Source organism: Zeus faber, assembly GCF_960531495.2.
Source record: "Zeus faber genome assembly, chromosome: 13".
NCBI lineage: Eukaryota > Metazoa > Chordata > Actinopteri > Zeiformes > Zeidae > Zeus > Zeus faber.
This window is the reverse complement of record NC_137198.1, coordinates 14,575,904-14,594,752: the sequence shown is the minus strand read 5'-3', so window position 1 is coordinate 14,594,752 and position 18,849 is coordinate 14,575,904. Positions and strand designations below refer to the sequence as shown.

General features: G+C 44.1%; 1 protein-coding gene across 1 annotated transcript; it reads left to right on the top strand.

The window, feature by feature from the left end:
- Positions 1–65: 65 nt before the first annotated feature.
- On the top strand, positions 66–18,306 carry lrrc9 (leucine rich repeat containing 9; the record flags this gene model as incomplete). The annotated part of the gene is made up of 33 exons (XM_080012006.1): positions 66–101; positions 476–543; positions 1,390–1,608; positions 1,823–1,963; positions 2,122–2,185; positions 2,279–2,349; positions 2,989–3,171; positions 3,883–4,038; positions 5,909–6,090; positions 6,195–6,326; positions 6,445–6,624; positions 6,801–6,918; positions 7,001–7,121; positions 7,233–7,379; positions 7,478–7,602; positions 7,718–7,903; positions 7,999–8,118; positions 8,201–8,392; positions 8,511–8,636; positions 8,916–9,056; positions 9,852–10,029; positions 10,172–10,392; positions 10,531–10,653; positions 10,765–10,895; positions 11,025–11,133; positions 11,219–11,358; positions 11,861–11,997; positions 12,406–12,623; positions 13,457–13,525; positions 14,563–14,688; positions 15,777–15,888; positions 16,067–16,165; positions 18,251–18,306. Exons 2-33 carry the CDS (start codon positions 493–495, stop codon positions 18,304–18,306), a joined length of 4,374 nt encoding a protein of 1,457 aa, XP_079868132.1. The 5' UTR covers positions 66–101; positions 476–492.
- Between the last annotated feature and the right edge of the window lie 543 nt (positions 18,307–18,849).

Below are 18,849 nucleotides of genomic sequence, written 5' to 3'. Positions count from 1 at the left end.
AGCGCTCTCTTGTGGTCGAACCCAGCACAGCGACGCCTGGTCCAACATGGCGCCCTAGTAACCGGACGCTGCTGCCTGGAGACCGGTGGCAAACATTGCAGGTCTCGTATGAGCTCCGTATCTGAATATACAGAAAGCAATCATCATTTCATTATAATAACAGCGCAAAGCTTAATCTGCTCATGCATTTATCTGGATATTTACTAAGTCGTTTAATGTAAGTATTTTCCACCAACGTTGCAGTATGTTGTATTGATTGATACTCTATTTAACCTGTAATATCAGTTCCCCCAGTTCATTGAATTCGTTTGTGTTTTACATTGCCATCGCAGTGAATATTCTAAAGTGCACTTCTGTTTATCAATTTCACAAATGCAATGTATCAGTTAATGGAAAATGTAGAGTAGGCCTATAATCTCAAGTGAGTAGAAAAATAAATAAACCAATAAACGCTGTATGTACTCTGTAACTCCAGGTTCAACCCAGACAATTATGATACCAAGTGAAAAGTTTGATGGTGACGAGGAGGCCGTAAAAGAATTGGTAAGTAGTTGTGTATGATAATGCAAAATATCACGTGGGAAACACTAAAGAACATATGTAGAAAACCAATCCCACAGGATGCCCTATACTATCCAGTATGTTCATACTTACTGGTGAATGCAGCTGGATGGGTTACACAGTTAGATTTCTGCAGAGTGCACTTTGCAATCTTCCCAAAGCTCAGTTACCTGGTGAGGTTAGATCATTGTGCTCTATGTAATGAATGAAAGAGTCCTGTAATAACAAGTTTAACCTACCTTTTATACAGTGTGTAATCATTTCTAAGGCTATAGCGCCAGAGAGCTCCCTATCACTGAGCTGCGGTTGTTCTATTAGAGGTCCAAGATGGGTTTTGCAAGCAGTAGTCACTTATCCATGAATTTGTGCTCCCTGCATAATTTGCCATGTTGTGAAAACCTAATCCAGAGAAGTTGGGCTGCAAATTACCTTTTGGTTTTAATTTTCAACCACAGTAAAAAAGCTGTGATAAAAGACATGCAATAAAAGTGCAAAAAAACCTGGAGAAGAAAACAAGCAAGTTAATTAGTAAACACATTTCAGGGCTTACTGCATTCAAGGGATTCCTTCCATTTCAAGTCATTCATTTGATAAAAAAAAACCCACTTCGTCTGGCCTTTCTAACAATCTTGAAATACAACCTTGAAAACATGAAATACTGACATTTGACTGTATAATGTATCCCACTATAGTATACAGTAACACTGAACATACATTATACGGGCTATATCCTACAATATAAATCGTTATTTTTTTTATGCCACCACAATTCTGCACCACACAGCACAACATTTATTTAATTGTCAGCAACATTGTTTTCTCTGATAGTGCTTGGCCAATGGATTATCCTATGAAAAGATAGCACAGGATGGTGGTACGGTTACCTCTCTGGAAGTCTTCTTCTCGGGCTTCCCTCGCATGGCGGGGCTTTCCTCCTTCCCGAGGCTGCGCCAGCTCACCATTGTGGGCCAGAGCATTGACAGCGTTCAGGCTCTGGAGTGCTGCCCCCTGCTCTCAGAGCTCTGGGTGGTTGAATGCCAACTGAAGGTACAGTTTGTGCCCACGTTGAGCTGAGTTGCAGTTTCATTTTGGTTATCCGCAATATGCATTACACATACAACTCTATTGTTAATGCATTTTTTTTTTTTGCATCTTCACTTTGAAATGTGAAGTGTAACGCCACCCTTTTATGTATTAAATTAACAAAAAGCTGAATTTTACGACTGGCACATGCTTTCCTCTTCTTCTATATTTCTCGTAGAACATTTCTGGACTGCAGAACTGTCTTCAATTACAGAATCTGTACCTATATGACAACCAAATCAGTAAAATAGAGAATTTGGAGTTGCTTATCAACCTACAAGTGCTGTGGCTCAACAACAATGACATCAACTGCATAGAGGTATTCCTATTATGTCTGTCTGTCTGTCTGTCTGTCCGTCCATCTATAGCTAATATATCGTACAGCTCATATTTATTTGTTTTGCCTTGTCAGAAGAGTCTCATGATATTTTCAGTATATGTTTAATTTAAAAATTTTTTTATTGTTATACCCTCTAGGGCATGAATACACTTAAAAATTTAAAAGACCTCAACCTTGCTGACAATAACATTGAAACAATAGGTAGGTTCAAACATTCCAAGAATTTTCAGCCGCTGTAGATTGTGTTTGAGTCTCCAAAATATTTAACCAAAACATTTATCAACCATTTTCAAGGACATAGCCTCGATCCTAATGTCGATCTTCACATTCTAAATCTATCCGGGAACAGGATCATGTCCTTTAAGGTAAGATAATACCATTATTATTATTTTTTTTTTAGATAACAAAAAACAGGTTTAATGTCTTGTTTTTTATTCATCCCCATTCTTTAGAGAGATTCTTATTACAGTCATTGGGCTTGAAAGATTCAAAAATGATTATGAAAATTCAGGGTCTGAATTTGCAATCATCTTTGCTGCCCTGGGCTTAACAAAACCTCCACTGAAATATTAGTCTATATATTTTCCCACTGTTTTATTCTAGGTTCAGTAATATCACAACTATGCTGCCAACTCACCATACTAAACATATATACACTTAACAATATGGCTATAAATATATTACATTATACCAGCATATTATACCTTAGAACAGAATATTTAAACCACTTTCTACTAGTGTTATTATTGCATATTACCTGCTATATTACTGTATACTGTATTTATGTGACAAAACATACTAGTACTTTACTTCAGTGTACCCACTATCTGTCCATATTGGGTTCACTGCTTAACATAGTCAGCTATACAAATGCATATATTTTATTTCATTTTTATTTTTGATCTGTTTTCGTCAACATCTGCTGTTGTAACACCCGAATTTCCACCAAACGAGAACGTTCCCACCAACAAACCAGCGTGTCTTCCTGTCGCTGGGTGTAATAGGAGCTCACCTTCCTGGCGGCGTTGCCCCACCTGAGCGTGCTCGGGCTGAAAGACCCGCAGTCCAGTCCCAACCCGGTATGTCTGCTCTGTAACTATGCCACCCACGTGCTGTACCACATGCCCGGCCTCCAGAGACTCGACACATATGAAGTCTCCAGCAAGCAAGTGAAGGAAGCTGCCGAGGTACGAAGCAGAGAGACCGTCTGCAGTGGATATTTAGGCTGTATGAGGACCTTTTCTGCCCTTTATAGATATACAGTACATACTGTATTGATGTTTTTCCACAATCATATCATTAGTGCTTGAAATTTGTCCCTTACTGAAAAAAAATGCATGAAAAATGCATCAACAGATAGACATGTTTAGGTATATGATAGACAGTATATAAATAAATAGATCAATAGAAAAAATGAATAGGTAAATAATTTAATATAAACTTGGAAACATTAATTAATGTTATTGTGCAATTCAGATTGATGCTGATCCCATACCAATTTTCTAACATCAAATTATGTACAAAATACACGATAATTGACCGATTCCTTCACATAAAGGGTACCGGAGAACCTCTCAACAAATGTAAAAAAAGGAACCCACATTTAAAAAGAAATTCTTTTACAGCCAAATTAAACATGTGCTCTGTTACATGTCCTCTGTTACTTATTTATTGCAAAATTACAATAATACACCTTTATATTTATATATGAGATCATATTTTATATTATCTAATTTAATCCATTGTCATTGCATCAAATAAGCTTTTGCAAAAACATTAAAGCATATTGCTCATGTTTTGTACTAAAGTATGCCGAAAATGATGAATACTGAAAGCATTTTTGAGAACGATCTCAAATTAAAGATTTTTTTTGTATACTTTCACCTTTTCTTTCCTAGTCCACAGTGATGAAGAAAATGATGTACTACAACATGCGTGTGCGCGCCGCTCAGAGGAGCTTTGCAGAGACCCAGGCCAGTCTGACGGCACGGAAGAAGTCCCTTCTCCGGTTTCCCGGGGAGCGGATCAAGACACTCAACCACGCCCTCGAAAATGTAGGAACAAACACTCGAGCGTTCTTGGAGTTATTTCATCAACCAAATGGACTACAATGGAAATATTCATTGTGCTGTCCTGACTTTTCCCTTTTATGTAAACACCCAATGCCATGGCTGAACTGGTGTTTTTAAAATGAATTTGTGGAATAAAATCAATCAATCAACTGTAATATACCTCCAGTTAACTTTATCTATATATACTCAAGTCACACTTTATTTGTAGAGCGCATTTCATACCAGGGCAACACAATGCGCTTTACAAAGAAATACAAAAAAGAAAGAGAGAACGTAGTTGTCAGCCGGTCATTACAAAAGAATGCCCCTGAAACAACAGCAACAACAAAGACAACAAAAACAACAATAAAAGCGACTCCAACCACAGTGGCAACAGCAACAGAAAACAACAACAGCAGCAGCAACAACAGCCACAGAGACTACAACAACAACGGCAGCAGCAACATCGACACCAGCAGCGACAACAGCAGCAACGCACATGCAAAGACGTCACGGGAACCGGAAGTGGTAGCTGTCATCGCAACCGGAAAGGTCACTCAGGTTACAGATGGTTAAGTCGAGGTATAAGGTTACGTTAAGTTGAGGTTCAAGGTAAGCGAGGGTTAAGTTTAGGTACAAGCTTAGCAACAGCAACGACAACACCAGTTAAGGTATAAGGTAAGCGACACCAACAACAGCAGCAGCAGCAGCAGCCACGACAACACCAGCATCAGACATCAGCAGCAACAAAAATAGCAGCAGTAACAGCAGCAGTAACAGTAGCAGCAACAGCAACAGCGCACAAGCGAAGACGTCACCGGGACCGGAAGTGGTAGCTCTCACCGGAACCAGAAATCTCCTCACCTGTATCGAGTCAACAGTGTGTACTATCTCATCTCCACGAAGTAAAGCACAGCAAAGACGTCACCGGAACCGGAAGTGGTAGCCCTCACCGGAAACGGACATTTCAACTGTCTGCACCATCTCATCTTAATCCAGTCATGGTCCTTTAATTAGCTTCACTACGTTACGGGTCAAGTTTTCAATCAGACCTCGGGAGGGAGATCCTTTTGACTTTCTCTCTCTCTCTGAAAACATATCCTTCTTATAATCCTCTAACTGTAATATCACAACAGAAACAACCACACAGCAACGGAAATAGCAGCAGCAGCCACAGCAGCAACAACAGCAACGCATACGTAAAGACCTCACCAGAACCGGAAGTGGTAGCTCTCACCGGAACCGGAAGTCACTCAGGTTAGAGATGTTACAGATGTTGAGTTGAGGTACAAAGTTAGAGATATTTAAATTAGGGTGTAAGGTCAGAGATGGTTATGTTTAGGTATAACGTTCGAGATGATTAGGTTAAGGAATAAGGTCAGAAATGGTTAAGTTAAGGTATAAGGTTAGCAGCACCAACAACAACAACCCCCAGCAGCAATAGCAACACTAACGGCTACTATACCAGCAGCAACAATAGCAGCAGCAAAAACAGCAGTAACAGCAACAGCACACAAGCGAAGACGTCACCGGAACCAGAAATCTCAAATGTATTGAGTCAACAGTTCTCAGGGGAGCAACGCACAGCAAAGACGTCACCGGAACTGGAGGTGGCAGCCCTCACCAGACACTGATATTTCAACTGTGTGCACTATGTCATCTTAATCCAGTCACGGTGGATGGTTAAGTTTAGGTATAAGGTTAGCAGCAGCAACGACAACACCAGCAGCGACAATAGAAACAAGACCAGCAAGCAACGGAAACAGCAGCAGCAATAGTAGCAGCAACAGCAACAGCGCACGAGTGAAGATGTCAGCGGAACCAGAAGTGTCATGCTCTCACCATTCACACCGAATGTTTCTTTTACTCCTAGCTGCAGTGTGAGCTCTCAGAGGTGCCCGCCAGCGATGGGAGGTCCACGCTGACCGGAGATCCGGGGAACAGAAATGGTTTTCCCGTGGACGTGGGCTGTGATCCCACCATGAGGAACAAGATACTGCGCAAGATGGAGGCGCTGAGGGAGAGGGTGAAGCTGTGGCACCGGAGGCTGGAGGAGTGAGTCCGTGTGTTTGGACAATGAACGTCCTAACTCCTACTTTGATGCGCACACGGGCTTTCAAGAAGAGAATTATGATAATGTTGTCTCCTAACTCTTCCAGGATAGAATCCTGGTGTGAACAGGAATTATCCCAAACCGCAAACAGGAAGGAGAGTCGAATCCGCTCCCTGCTAATCGAGCTTGAGACCGTTGGCAATATCCATTTTGAAGAGGTCTGCTCCACAGATCCCGGGTACTTCAAGTTATTGATGCATTATCAGTTGCAAAAACAAATGCTATTCAGCATTTTATCAAAAATGACAAGCAAAAGTAACCATTCACGAAGCTTTTTGATTCGTTCCAATCACCAGGTTCGCGTCCTATCATGACCTCATGCAGTCACGTTTCTCCGCCGCTGACTACAAGGCTCACGGCATCACCGGCATCAAGATCAACAGCGTTATCCGAATACACAATCGAGCTCTGAAGATTCGCTTCGAGGATAAACTTCACTCCCTGCTGGCTGGCGAGGAATCAACTTTCTTTTCGCAGTGAGTGAAATGGGACTGTAATCATTTTCCAAAAATCACGCCCGCCATTACGCCCGCCACTCAACGTAATTATGAGAGACAGAGAACAATGACGGAGCTCAGGCTGCTCAGGCTTTGTTGCAAATTTGGACCCTCGCGTCGTCGTATCTTTATCTTCCTCTCGTCTTTTTTTCGAGGAACTACAAGCGTTGGCTGGAGTACCTGTTCTATGTGCCTGACCCTGAAAGAGCCGTGAAGGAGAATGAAACCTCATCCATCCCAGAGGAAGGCTTCGTTGAAGCGGAGAAGTATAAGGTGCTTACACTAGTGCTTTTTCGAGTCTTATATGCCAGAGATTTCCTTTTGACGTTGTCGCTCTGTTGTTTTTTTGTACCAGGCCGTGGGCAGAGAGGGCGCCGTGCCCCTGACCACCAGCCTGCGTCTGGCCGAGGGGCCGAGGATGGAGTCGGCGTTGCGCTGCGCCCGGCGAGGCTCCGACGGTTTCCCCTTCAGACACGGTGCGTGAGCCCTTTCGTGTGGCACCCGTGTCCCGAATCATGACTTTTCCAGCTTTGTTTTTTGTTTTTTTTGGTGAGTCATTGAGAAGGTAATTATTTGTTCACCCGTAGGCCACGTCATTATTTCCAAAGTCTTCCTGGGCCGCAGTTCCCCCGTGCGAGAGGGCGCGCCGGTGGACATCAGCAATTATCCCAAAGCACACTCTGTATACCGCCTGTATACTGTCAATACCGAGAACGGGATTGAGACAAACATTGGTACAGTACAAGCCGTATGAAGGATGGACCATGAAGGCGATTTAACAAGGATTAAAAGAGTGTCATCATGCTGCCGTATTGTTTTTTTTTTTTTTTAGAAAGACCCAGCTCTCCGACAATGCACAGTGGTTGTGAGTGCAGTCTCAAACAAAGTCAGTGGTTTGTGTTTGACCATGAGCTTGTCTTGCCAGAGTACATTGTCCATTTTGAATACATCTCCCAGGTCAGGAATTTTAATGACCGCCTTATATCAGTCATTAAAGTACGTTTGACTCTTTACTACTTTACTGGCTTCTCAGCAGAAAGAATAACTGGTTCGAAATGTCCTGTGTCGTTAGCACCATGGCAAACGTGCCTCCCCCGACCTCAGCTCCGACGTGGATCACCCTTACCCGGAAGATATCGCCCTGGACACGGAGGCCCTCAACACAGAGCCTGTGCCGAGACCACGTCCGATGATGTTAGGTCTGGATGAGAGGACGCTGCTTGAAGTGGCCCGGGCCAACGTGCTCAGTCAGATCACTGTGAGGGTCTCAACCTTTAACCAGCCTGGATATTGATGCTATAGATGACGATGTTATGCTCCTGTAGGCTTAGTTTCTTGTTCTTAAACCTTCAGGTGCTGAACCTCCATGGCACCAGTCTGAACAAACTCAAGGAGATATCCCGCCTGACGGCTCTGCGGCACCTCACTATTAGTTTCAATGAGTTGACACGTCTGGATGACATCTCTCACATGGTTTGTGCACTGATTAATTAACCCTCTTTAAATCATGTTGTGTAAATGTCATTGATATACTGTTCATCATCAATTCTTCCAGCCCAACCTGGAGTTTGTGGACGCCAGCTACAACCACATAGTGACCCTAGAAGGGCTGAAGGGGTTGGGGGGGCTGAAGCAGCTGGACCTGCGCTGGAACAAGCTCTCCAAGACCAGGAAGGAAGTGGCTGTGCTGAAAAAACACACCCCGGCCTTGTTGAAGCTTGACACCCGGCACAACGACTGGCACAGGGTAACCACTTGCTATGGGGTGGTTTCAGTTTGGTTCATTTGAACAGAAATTATGAGGTCACTGCAAATCCATGACTTATTTTGTATTGACTCAAATTTGACTTTAAAAACTTTTACAGCCAGACACGGTCAGAATGACTGCACTGAACCGTCTCACGGGGCTCACACACCTGGATGGTGATTTGGTGTCAGAAGAAGAAGTTGCTGCTGCTGTTCGGATTAATGCTGTCTCCAAAATGAACCAGGTTTGGCATAATTATAATAATTATAATAACAATAATGATTATAATAATAAAGACTAGCATACTGTATACTGTATGTTTTGTTTTCTAAGCTTAAGCCTTTGCCTATGCCACAAATTCACGTGGCAATAGCTATTGAAATGAAACCTGTAAAGTAAATATACTCAATTTATTATTAAAATTGTATTGTATGTAAAATTGTACTCCAATTCCAATTATAACCAGAATTTAACACTCAACTGCCGTATTGAGTTGCGTTGCACCCTCACCCTCCGTCCCCAGGCGTCTCTTCTGGCCAACTCCCTGACGGACAGTGAGCGACCTCGGTGTCTCAGCCTTCTTTCGACAGCCCAGCTCCTGTGTCGCCTCAGCCCAGCTCCCAGGCACCCTGCTGGAGAACTAGCACCAGACTGGGCTGCACAGGTGGGTCTCGGACAGAAATAGACTCTATTGTTTTTTTCGATACCCTACTTGAGGATGATGAGGATCATCGGTTTCCTCCGTAAGCACTCTACCAGGGTAAAGCAGTAATGTCAGGCTCTTCTTTCATTGTTGCTCTGCATTTTTTTGGGTTAAAAGTATCTGAAACACGATAACTGCAGTACACACAGACATGGTTGAGGTGCTCGTGAGAACCGGGACGTTTCAGACATCTTGTCGTTCAAGTTTGATCAATTCATTCATTCATTCTACCTTTTGAGCAGAAATGAGTGAAAAACTGTTGTAATTTCATTAGTCATCATCAAAAGTTACATACAGTAAGTTCAAGTGTCGTCTCTCCGAAGTCATTCCCCTCCAGCCACTTACGAACGACATCTAGACATGACATCTTGAGGTGGGGCTGCGTCTAAAAGAAACTCGGGAAACTGTAACTCGTGCTGCGTTTTACAAAACCCAGGAAATTATAATCGTTCAAAGAAGACGTTTTCGCACTGCAAGAAGTTAGAAGAACCACTGGAGGAACCGACCATTTCTTTTGTGTCCGCACTGCGTCATCTAGGAACGATCGCAATTGTTTATACACCGTCCTTCAGGAATATATAAACTGAACGCTTAGAAGAGCAACATGCAGACATAAGTGCATGTTGATTGGTCCAGACGTAAGTCGGCGGTGTAACTTGACAGAACCCGGAAAACTGTAATATCTACAAAAAACGACTCAACCGGACCCCGTGTATTGCTGCCTGCAGCTATATTTTAATGTTGTAATCCAAACAGATAACAGCTCTTAACCTGGATGGACAGGGGATCCACAAACTGACCAACCTGGAAAAATTGATTAATCTCCGTTGGGCCTCGTTTAATGACAACGACATCTCTAAACTGGAGGGGCTTGAAAATTGCCTGCACCTTGAGGAGCTTTCCCTCAATGACAACTGCATAACCAAAATGGACGGTGAGTGAATTCTGTCAGATAAATAGATAGATAGATAGATGGATAGATTGATTGATAGAGCGTTAGATAGATAGATAGATAGATAGATAGATAGATAGATAGATAGGGAAACAAACACATCTAATCCCTTTCCATTTTTCAGGACTGTCCAAGCTTTGCTGCCTAACCAAACTCAGTCTGGATGGAAACCAGCTCTCCTGTCTAGAGGCCTCTGTCCTGGACAGTCTGCCAAATTTGCATTTTCTGTCTGTGGAGAACAACTGCATCGCTTCCATGAATGGGATCCAAAGGGCTCGCACCCTCTTTGAGCTTTACATCAGCAACAACCGCATCACTACCACGCGAGACATCTACCATCTGAAGGTGTGCAACTAATGAGGAAGTACTTTAAAAGTCATACATGGCAGAAAGTGTTATACATAACTTACGGCCTGTTGATATTCTCTTCATCTAATCTTCATTGTTGTCTTAAAGATTCCACCTATTTTTGTTTTTATTCAGTTATTGACTAATCTCGTCATCCTCGAGCTTTATGGGAATCCTCTAGTGGAGAAATTGGAAAACTATCGTATATACACGGTATTCCATTTGCCTGCGTTAAAAGCATTGGATGGAATCACGGTGGTATGTTTCGTTTTTTTTCAAATCGGTCACTTTAAAACGTATCATAATAGTTGCAAAAAATGACTCTATCTTGAATGTGAAACGATACAATGATGCTTTTATGTTTACAAGGAGGTTACCGAGTCTAAGAATGCAAAGGACGTGTTTGGCGGTCGACTGACCCCGGACATGGTGGCAGAGAAGCTGGGACACTCTAACTATTCAGACATCATCGACCTCAGCCTGCAGGGCTCCTCTATAAGGTAACCCAATAAAAAAGCTGCGTGCTGCATGGGTTATACTTACAATGAATCGTCTTTATTTATTGTTGATGGTGCTTGCTTGTGAATCCCTTAAATTGCGGCAAAATGTTGCATCCCCCTGTCACTCAGGATGGTGGACCTGGCTCCGGCAGACCTCTTCCACAACCTACACAGCGTCAACTTGGAGCACAATAGCCTCACATCCTTCTCTGGCCTGGTCTACCTGCCCAACATAAAGGTGACAGGCTGAAAACCAAAAAAATAAAAAGAAATGAAAAATCTAACCAGTGGAAATTATTTTTCTTCATTGTGTTTTCCTACAGGCTCTGTGTCTGAATTATAACCACATTGAGTCCATCCTGCCCAGACAAAGATCCCAGAGCCACCTGACCAGCAGACAGGTGCTGTATCACAGAGTCAACTCCAGTGGCTATGGACAGCCATGTCTACCCAAATCTAACAGGTACCATAAATCTGATTTTAGGTGGAAACACATAACTGAATAGAACCTACTGTGTTAAACCAGTAGCCTAATAACTAAGCAAAGACGGAAATGAATTGACAGATATTACCCATTTGGGGGCAGCACTGACTCATGCTTCACTCACTCATGATAGTAGTGGTCAGATTACTGGAGGGTTAACGCCACATTTCAGTGCAAATGTTATTTAAGTTTTTTAGAAAGAAAATTGAAAAATCAAGGCGACATTGGAACCTTTTTTGATTTGACAATGAGTTTGATTACAATTTTTCCACAATTTCCACAGTTTATTTTGTAATATGCAATAAAGCATCAGTGCTGAGGATTTCAACAAAAACTCTTGTAGGTCCAGCGGATGATTGCCTTGAGTTGCTTTACACCTGTGATGTCTGTCAAGTTAAATGCAGCAGCGGGGGCAGACAGAACTGCTCATTTAGCAAAAGTGCCCAACCTTCAGAGCGCTCCTTCTTTGGCTGTGTTAAAGGGATGCTGTGTCCACGGGCAGCCTAGAGCCTCTGATGGGGAGCCTGGAGGTGCTGCATTTGAGCCACAATTGCATCTCTAATATGGCCAATCTACAGCTCAGCAGGCTCAGCAATCTGAAAGCACTCTTTCTTCAAGGTGGGTACGGGTGATGTGCCAGCCCTCCTTTGAAATGCTGAAAATGGTGTTGCGAAGGGACTGTCAAAAGGCAAACACAGGGAGAAAAGTAGACCTTAGACCAGGTGGTGGGAGAGGGTTCAAGAAAAGAAATACTGACTTTGTTTTCAATTGCTTTTGATTGTGGTTGATTGTGTTTTCTGAGTTTTTGGAGTGATTTGTCCATTTGAGCTGGACTTACTTGCTTGGTCTTCCTTTTTGTAAAAAAGATTACTGCTCTGCCAGGGCCAGTTATTTCTGTTTTCATTTTTCTGTTGCAAATAATGGGTTCCAGGGACTATCATAGTTTGGTGTGTGTGTGTGCGTGTGCATGTGTGCGTGCGTGCGTGCGTGCAATTCACTAGTTTGAGGATGTTTCCTGCCTTCCAGGAAATGAGATCAGCCAGGTGGAAGGTCTGGAGGGACTGAGCCGGCTTAGAAAGCTGGTTCTGGACAAGAACCGCATCAAAGCTGTGGGTCAGAACTCCTTCGCAGCGCAGAACATCCTGCTGGAGCTGCACCTGGCAGAGAACCGCATCCGTGAGCTCAACCACCTCGAGCCACTCACCGAGCTGCGCAGGCTGTTTCTCGGCCTGAACAAGTTACAGGTGCAAAACTGGGCTCTGCTACCCGTGTCCTCCACACACGCACAGATTTTGGTCTCCTTTGTGCTGCCACCATGAGAGGAATTCACTCACACCACAAGGCCACCGAGGTCACTCTCAACTTTCCGTGCTGCACTGATTTACCGACGACCTCCACTGATTCATTCATGTATGCAAAATATGTTTAAGAATGTATTTCATTTAAGCCCCAGTGGTATTTTTTTTGTGTGTGTGCAAACTACAAGGTGAAACATAGTAATCATGAGCTATTACCACCCTACTGTGGCATGCATGGGGTAGTGTTAAGGAGAATCAACTTTGATTGAAGGCCAGGGCTGTATGGATAAGGGCAGAGAGGAACAATCAAAGCAACGTGTAATCAGCTTCTCAGTCTACTTCCTCTTCTCACCCCAGGCGATTGATTTGCACTTTTGTCAACAGTTGCTATCCCTTCGGTTCCCTAATCTTTCCGTGCTTTCAATTAAGACACAAAATGCAGCAATCATCGTTGCATATCCGCTCTCACAATTGGGACCTGTTTGAGTTGCAGCCGAGTCGGGGGATAAAGAGGGGCGCCGTCATGAGCCTCTGCGTGCCCAAACTCTCTCACGAGATTAATGAGAGCTCAACACGTGTAATCTCTCCCATCAGCTGCTTCTATCCTCACTGCACCAAAATTATGGGAAGGTTCAGCACTAATGCATATGTCTCCGTGATCCACACAAAGCAGGTCACCATTAGTAAATATAAAAAGTCAAACAAGGGTTTGTAGTGGATGAAAAGGGCAGTATTATGGGCAGTATTATTTAAACTTTTGGGTTCTCTCGTTTTTATAGGACATCTCAGAGCTTGTAAAACTAGAAGTCCTTCCCTCATTGACTGAGCTTTCCGTTGTTGGAAATCCGGTGAGTATTACTAATGTTTATCTACCACAAAGTACATTTAATACACTGGGGGTTTGCGAACTGATATAGATCATCTATGATTACGACTCCTAAAATATGACCCAGATTGACATTAGCATGCCATATGCTTGCTCCTTTTTTTACTTATTATGTGTTCTCTCTACATGGAATTGGACCCTCTAAGTGTTGGTGGGGGAGAAAGAGTACTTTTACCCCCAATTTGCAAAAGCTCCCTTTTCCCACTTTCTCACGCACACGCACACACACACACACACACACACGCTGTGGTTCTAAATTAAGTGATTACATGACAGGACGTCTGCTCTCCCTCAAACTGGCCGTCATCGGAGACAAATCCGTTGACCAAATGGCAGGGCCGTTGTTAGAGACTGTTGGCCTGGGTGCAGCCCCCATCTGGACCGCATGGATCAGGCTTGGGCGGAGCTCCGCGCTCCCAGTCCTCCGACCGTCCGGCTGGGCCCGGTTCAGATGTGCACAACGCCCGCGTCGCCCAAAGCACCCCCACCCCCCATACACACACACACACACACACACACACACACACACACACACACACACACACACACACACACACCACATCACCACTTCTCTTCCCACAGGAGACTTAATCTTGCCAGGGGGTAGAAGCCAACAGACGCCCTGGAGACAATACCTCCTGCTGTCAACCACATGAGATCACCGCTGTTCTCCATGTTCTCCGGCCAAAATCTCTCTCTCAAAATCGCTATCAGCTGCAGAGATTCCTCACTCTGCCGCAGCAGTGTTTTACAGCGAGACACAGTTCCGTAGCTGGAGACAACCTGGAGTTATCCCCTGGCCTGAGGGTGCTCTCAGCTGGGTCGGGGGAGCTATCTGCAGCTATCAGCTGACTCATTGGAAGAGCAGTTATCGAACGTGGTCCCAGGGGCCCGGGGAGCACTACTACCCTACTACTGCCCTAGCTAGGGAGTTACTTAAATGACAGTGTAGGTTATTTACTAGTCGTATTATAGGACTGTGTGTTAACTTTCCCCCAGGTGGCTCGGCGTTCCCTTCACAGACCGGCAGCAGTGCTTTATCTGTCCAGACTGCAAGTCCTGGATGGGATGATGGTCACCCTAGAGGAGAGGACCAGGGCTGAACTGCTTTGTGCAGAACCACCGGTGAAATAACATAGGAAATCATACATATGATTGCATGCTTGCACACACACATAAAAGTATGTCAATCCCTTCAATTGAAATATGAATAAATAAATAAATCGCGAGAAAGATCCTGTAAAAGTTTTAGCATTATATTTGATTAAATACATGAAATAGTATATATATATATAACACATCAAGAGTGAGTTATATTGCTGATTTTTTAACGGGTCGGTATTAAAAAAAGTGATCCAGTGAAGTTATGTAGGATCTTATGTCATTGACCTGACCGTCAGCCTAGGCCTCGTTTAGGAAAAAGCTGATAATGGGCCTTATTATCGGTAATGCATTGCAACTTAAAATCACACAGTGGACAGGGAAACAACAACCAAACGGCAGCAACCAAAAACAGGGTTAAAAAAAAAAAAAAAAAAGTAACCACGGATCAAACTCTTTCAGTCCGACTGATTTGATGTTGACGTAACGAGGGAGCGAGGCCGTAATGCTCCTCCAGAGCTGAATTAAAAACAGCCTAAGCCCGCTGCCTTCATCCTGCTGATTAGATGAAATGTGCCTGGCCGATAATGCACCAGTGGATTTAGCCCCTATTAGCCAGGTCAACACAACCCCCTCTGCTTGTTAATAGTAGATGTGGGAATGCAGAGTGGAAATCCAGGGCTTTCTCATTATCAACGTAAACACAAAAAGCCTCGCCAACCCATAACCCTTTCAGTTCCATCTCATGCCTGTTCTCACCCGGCTTGTTATTGTCGAATAGTCATTAGCCTCTCCCCCTATATGCTGTTGGCAATTCAGTCATCCATCTTGTGCTCACGTTGGCAGTTCAGGAGGCTGTACGGTAACATCAATAGCAGCCAGGAGATCCGTTGCAGAGCACAAAGCTGCCAAGAGATCATTTGTGATCGTTACCGGGTTGAGTGTCTGCTTATCCTGCTCTAATTTGATTTTTGCCCTGTAGTATTAACCCCCCGCGCCATGTCTCTGCCCCCTGTTCCATATCCATCAAACGGCGCTAACCCTAGTGCCCCGGAGCCTCTGTGCCATCTGTAGACATAAGCGCCGCTCGACTGCTGCCGCTCGTGCCGCAGAACGCACCTCCGAGAGCGACGGGTCTGGGCGCGGGGCTGCAGAGCTTCCTGGGGCGCGACTTCATCTTCCCATGCATCCTGGACGAAGCGCAGACTCACGACACGTCCAAATGTGAGTCTGACATTGACACACTGGCATGACAGACTGATGCTCCTTTGAGCTATAGCTGAGAACGGGCTCCATCGTTATTTCAACGTGGCAGGCAACCGTTGAAAACACCAAGTTGATCGTTTAGTTGACGCAACCCCTCCTGGAACTCATCCGCGCCCCCGTTGATTCCTCGTCTCAGACAAGAAGCAGAAACCCGGCAGTGCCTCTCCCAGGGGCCGCGCGGAGACCCCCCTCAGGTACATCCGGAGAACGGGGAGCGGCGGCTCACCGTGCGCAGGTCTGCTTCCTGTGGGAAACCGAGTCATCATCATTTACCCCGATCTTGAACACGGCAGCGGGTCGGTAAACATCACACATCACACACTCATGAGAGAGCGCTGTTTCTTTACAGCGTTAAAGTTGTGTGTATCAGATGATCAGGGGATCCATGGCTTATTCTCGCTTGTGTGTGTGTGTGTGTGTGTGTGTGTGTGTGTGTGTCTGTGTGTCTGTGTGTCTGTGTCTCTGTGTGTGTGTGTGTGTGTGTGTGTGTGTATTCCAGATTCCAGAATGGTGGCGGCGCACGTAAACCTTCGCCAATGTGACGGCCACGGAAGGAAACAGAGCTGGGTCCTGAGAAGTGGGTCATTTAATACAACAACAGAGAACACACAGAGAAACACAGGACTGTAGGACCCGAGTGGTGCCGCATTCTTGTCGTATTATTTGCTGTAACTCCTTTTGCAGGAGGATAGAATTCTTAAAAGCACAAACACACATATTAGCGAGTCCTCTTTATTAAATGAGGTTTTAAATAATGATGGCTGGAGAAGGAAAAAGGTGGCTTTTGGTCAGGCTAGTTAAGAGGGGAAGGTATGTGTATCTCTTTAAATGGATGTATTATGATGATGCCTGCCATTGTCCCGTGCATGTGGATCACTAAACACGGTAATCTGAGGATGAGAGCTTTTGGTGTCATTGCCACTGCCATCCTATCCTTGCCCCCCCGAATAAGTAAAAAAAAAAAAAAAAAAAAAAAAAAATACACCCACAGAGGCAAGGGTGTGTGAGTCTGGCAGGCTGTGTCCATCAGGTCAAATGGATCCTCAACAAATAGATAATCCAGCTTTAGCACACCTCTCTGAGGACAATAATCTGCCGTCGCTCAGATAAAGATGCAGTCTTGAATGGGGTCCAAATGGATTGCAGAGATTGTCAGTTCCAGCGTGTTAGCCTCTTTTCAAAAAGCCAACCATATTTTTTTCATTCCCTTACCAAAGGTCGAAGTGTCTTGTACACTATAGTTACTGGAACTGAGCCAATCACCCACTCCAGTCAACATTACTGGTTATGTAAGGACATCATATGATATAATAATTCTACATATCCTGTATGTCAGTCAAACCTTGTACCAGTTTATGCAAACAACATTTTGCAAAATAAGAATATTGAAGATGCAAAATACCCCATCGGGGGTTTAAAAACCTTTTACTCATTCTTCAATGGATTGATGCTCGGCTAAGGGTCTTTAGGCTGGGACTATAATCGACCAAAATATCTGGTAGCTGTAACAGTTCATAATGTGAGTTTGAGTAAGAAAGAGGAGCAACATTTTAACTTGAATTACACTACTTAGATGAGTTAGCGTCTAATTCCTCATTAAATACCATCGTAAATATATATTCTCACTAAGGGCCTTGATTTGCCTTGAAGGAAGGTACACTTACATTATGTACTAAGACAGTGACTCTCTCCCCTCCCTCCCCCAATGGCATGCAATAATAAAAAACACGCACATTTTTCTCAACTATATTTCCAAATCCTCAACTATTCCTGAAGCTGTGGAGATATTTTTCACTTCCTCCGGCAGCCTGTTGTTATGTGACCGCTAGATGTCCCTTGTGCTGCGCCCGCCCTGCCAGCTCCACTCTGTTGATAACACATATCCTTGGCTTCTCTTTTCTAGTGAGAAACGCATCTATTCAAAGGCAAGTTCAATGGATATGTGGTTATGCTCCAGCTTATTTTTCCAGCTCCAAGTTAGGTTTTTTCTTTCTTTTTTTTCCATCTTCGTGCAAGCACAGCTTCTGCTTAATAGCCAATAGTAGTTATCAAAATAAAAGTCTTGGCCCTGCCAAGCTGCTCTAATGTGTGCACTTAATTTGTGTTAACTCCCAGCATTTTAAGCAGGGCTAATGACAGTGCAAGTGAGTGCGCGGTCATTACCTTGCTCTGCCCGGCATCAAATGGCAGCTGATGGGCTCATGCAGGAACGAAAAATCTCTAATGCACAGATTTGGAAGCTCAATAAGAGGAATGCTCCGATGCATTAGGTATTTTAAGGGATAATTACACATTTCATATTTGTGTACACTGTGTCCAGTACAGATACAGGATTTGTCCAACTCTCCCGACAGACTGACATTTCTGCATGTGTAGGACTGGGCCGGTTCTGGTACTTCGTACAGTGTGTTTGCGCTCGCATATCTGTCAGTATTTTTACCATTAAAATCACATTAGCATAAAGATTGTGAATAATGCATCAGTCTTGAGTGAGCCCAGATGCACTTGGCTGCCCCCCCCCCCTCTCTCTTTCCTACTTTCTCTCTCCCTCCCTCTCTCTCTCTCTCTCTCTCTCTCTCTCTCTCTCTCGCTCCATGTCTCTGCCTCTCCTCTCTCCCCTCTCTCCCCCAAGTGAGTAGAGCACATGGTTCATACTGTAGCTGGTTTAATGGAATGGAATGTGACAGGTTATGTTTTCATCTGCTTGATATGGAGCCGGGGCTGGGAGGGAGGAAGTGAGAGGGAACGGGAGGGGGGTTGGTTTCTGTGACCATAGTCTGGGTTCATCATTAGACATGTTTGTGCTTGTTGTGAATCAGTTGGAGATTATGCACCCCCCCCCACACACACACACACATACACTATCACACACACACACACACACACACACACACACACACACACACAATAAAAAACACA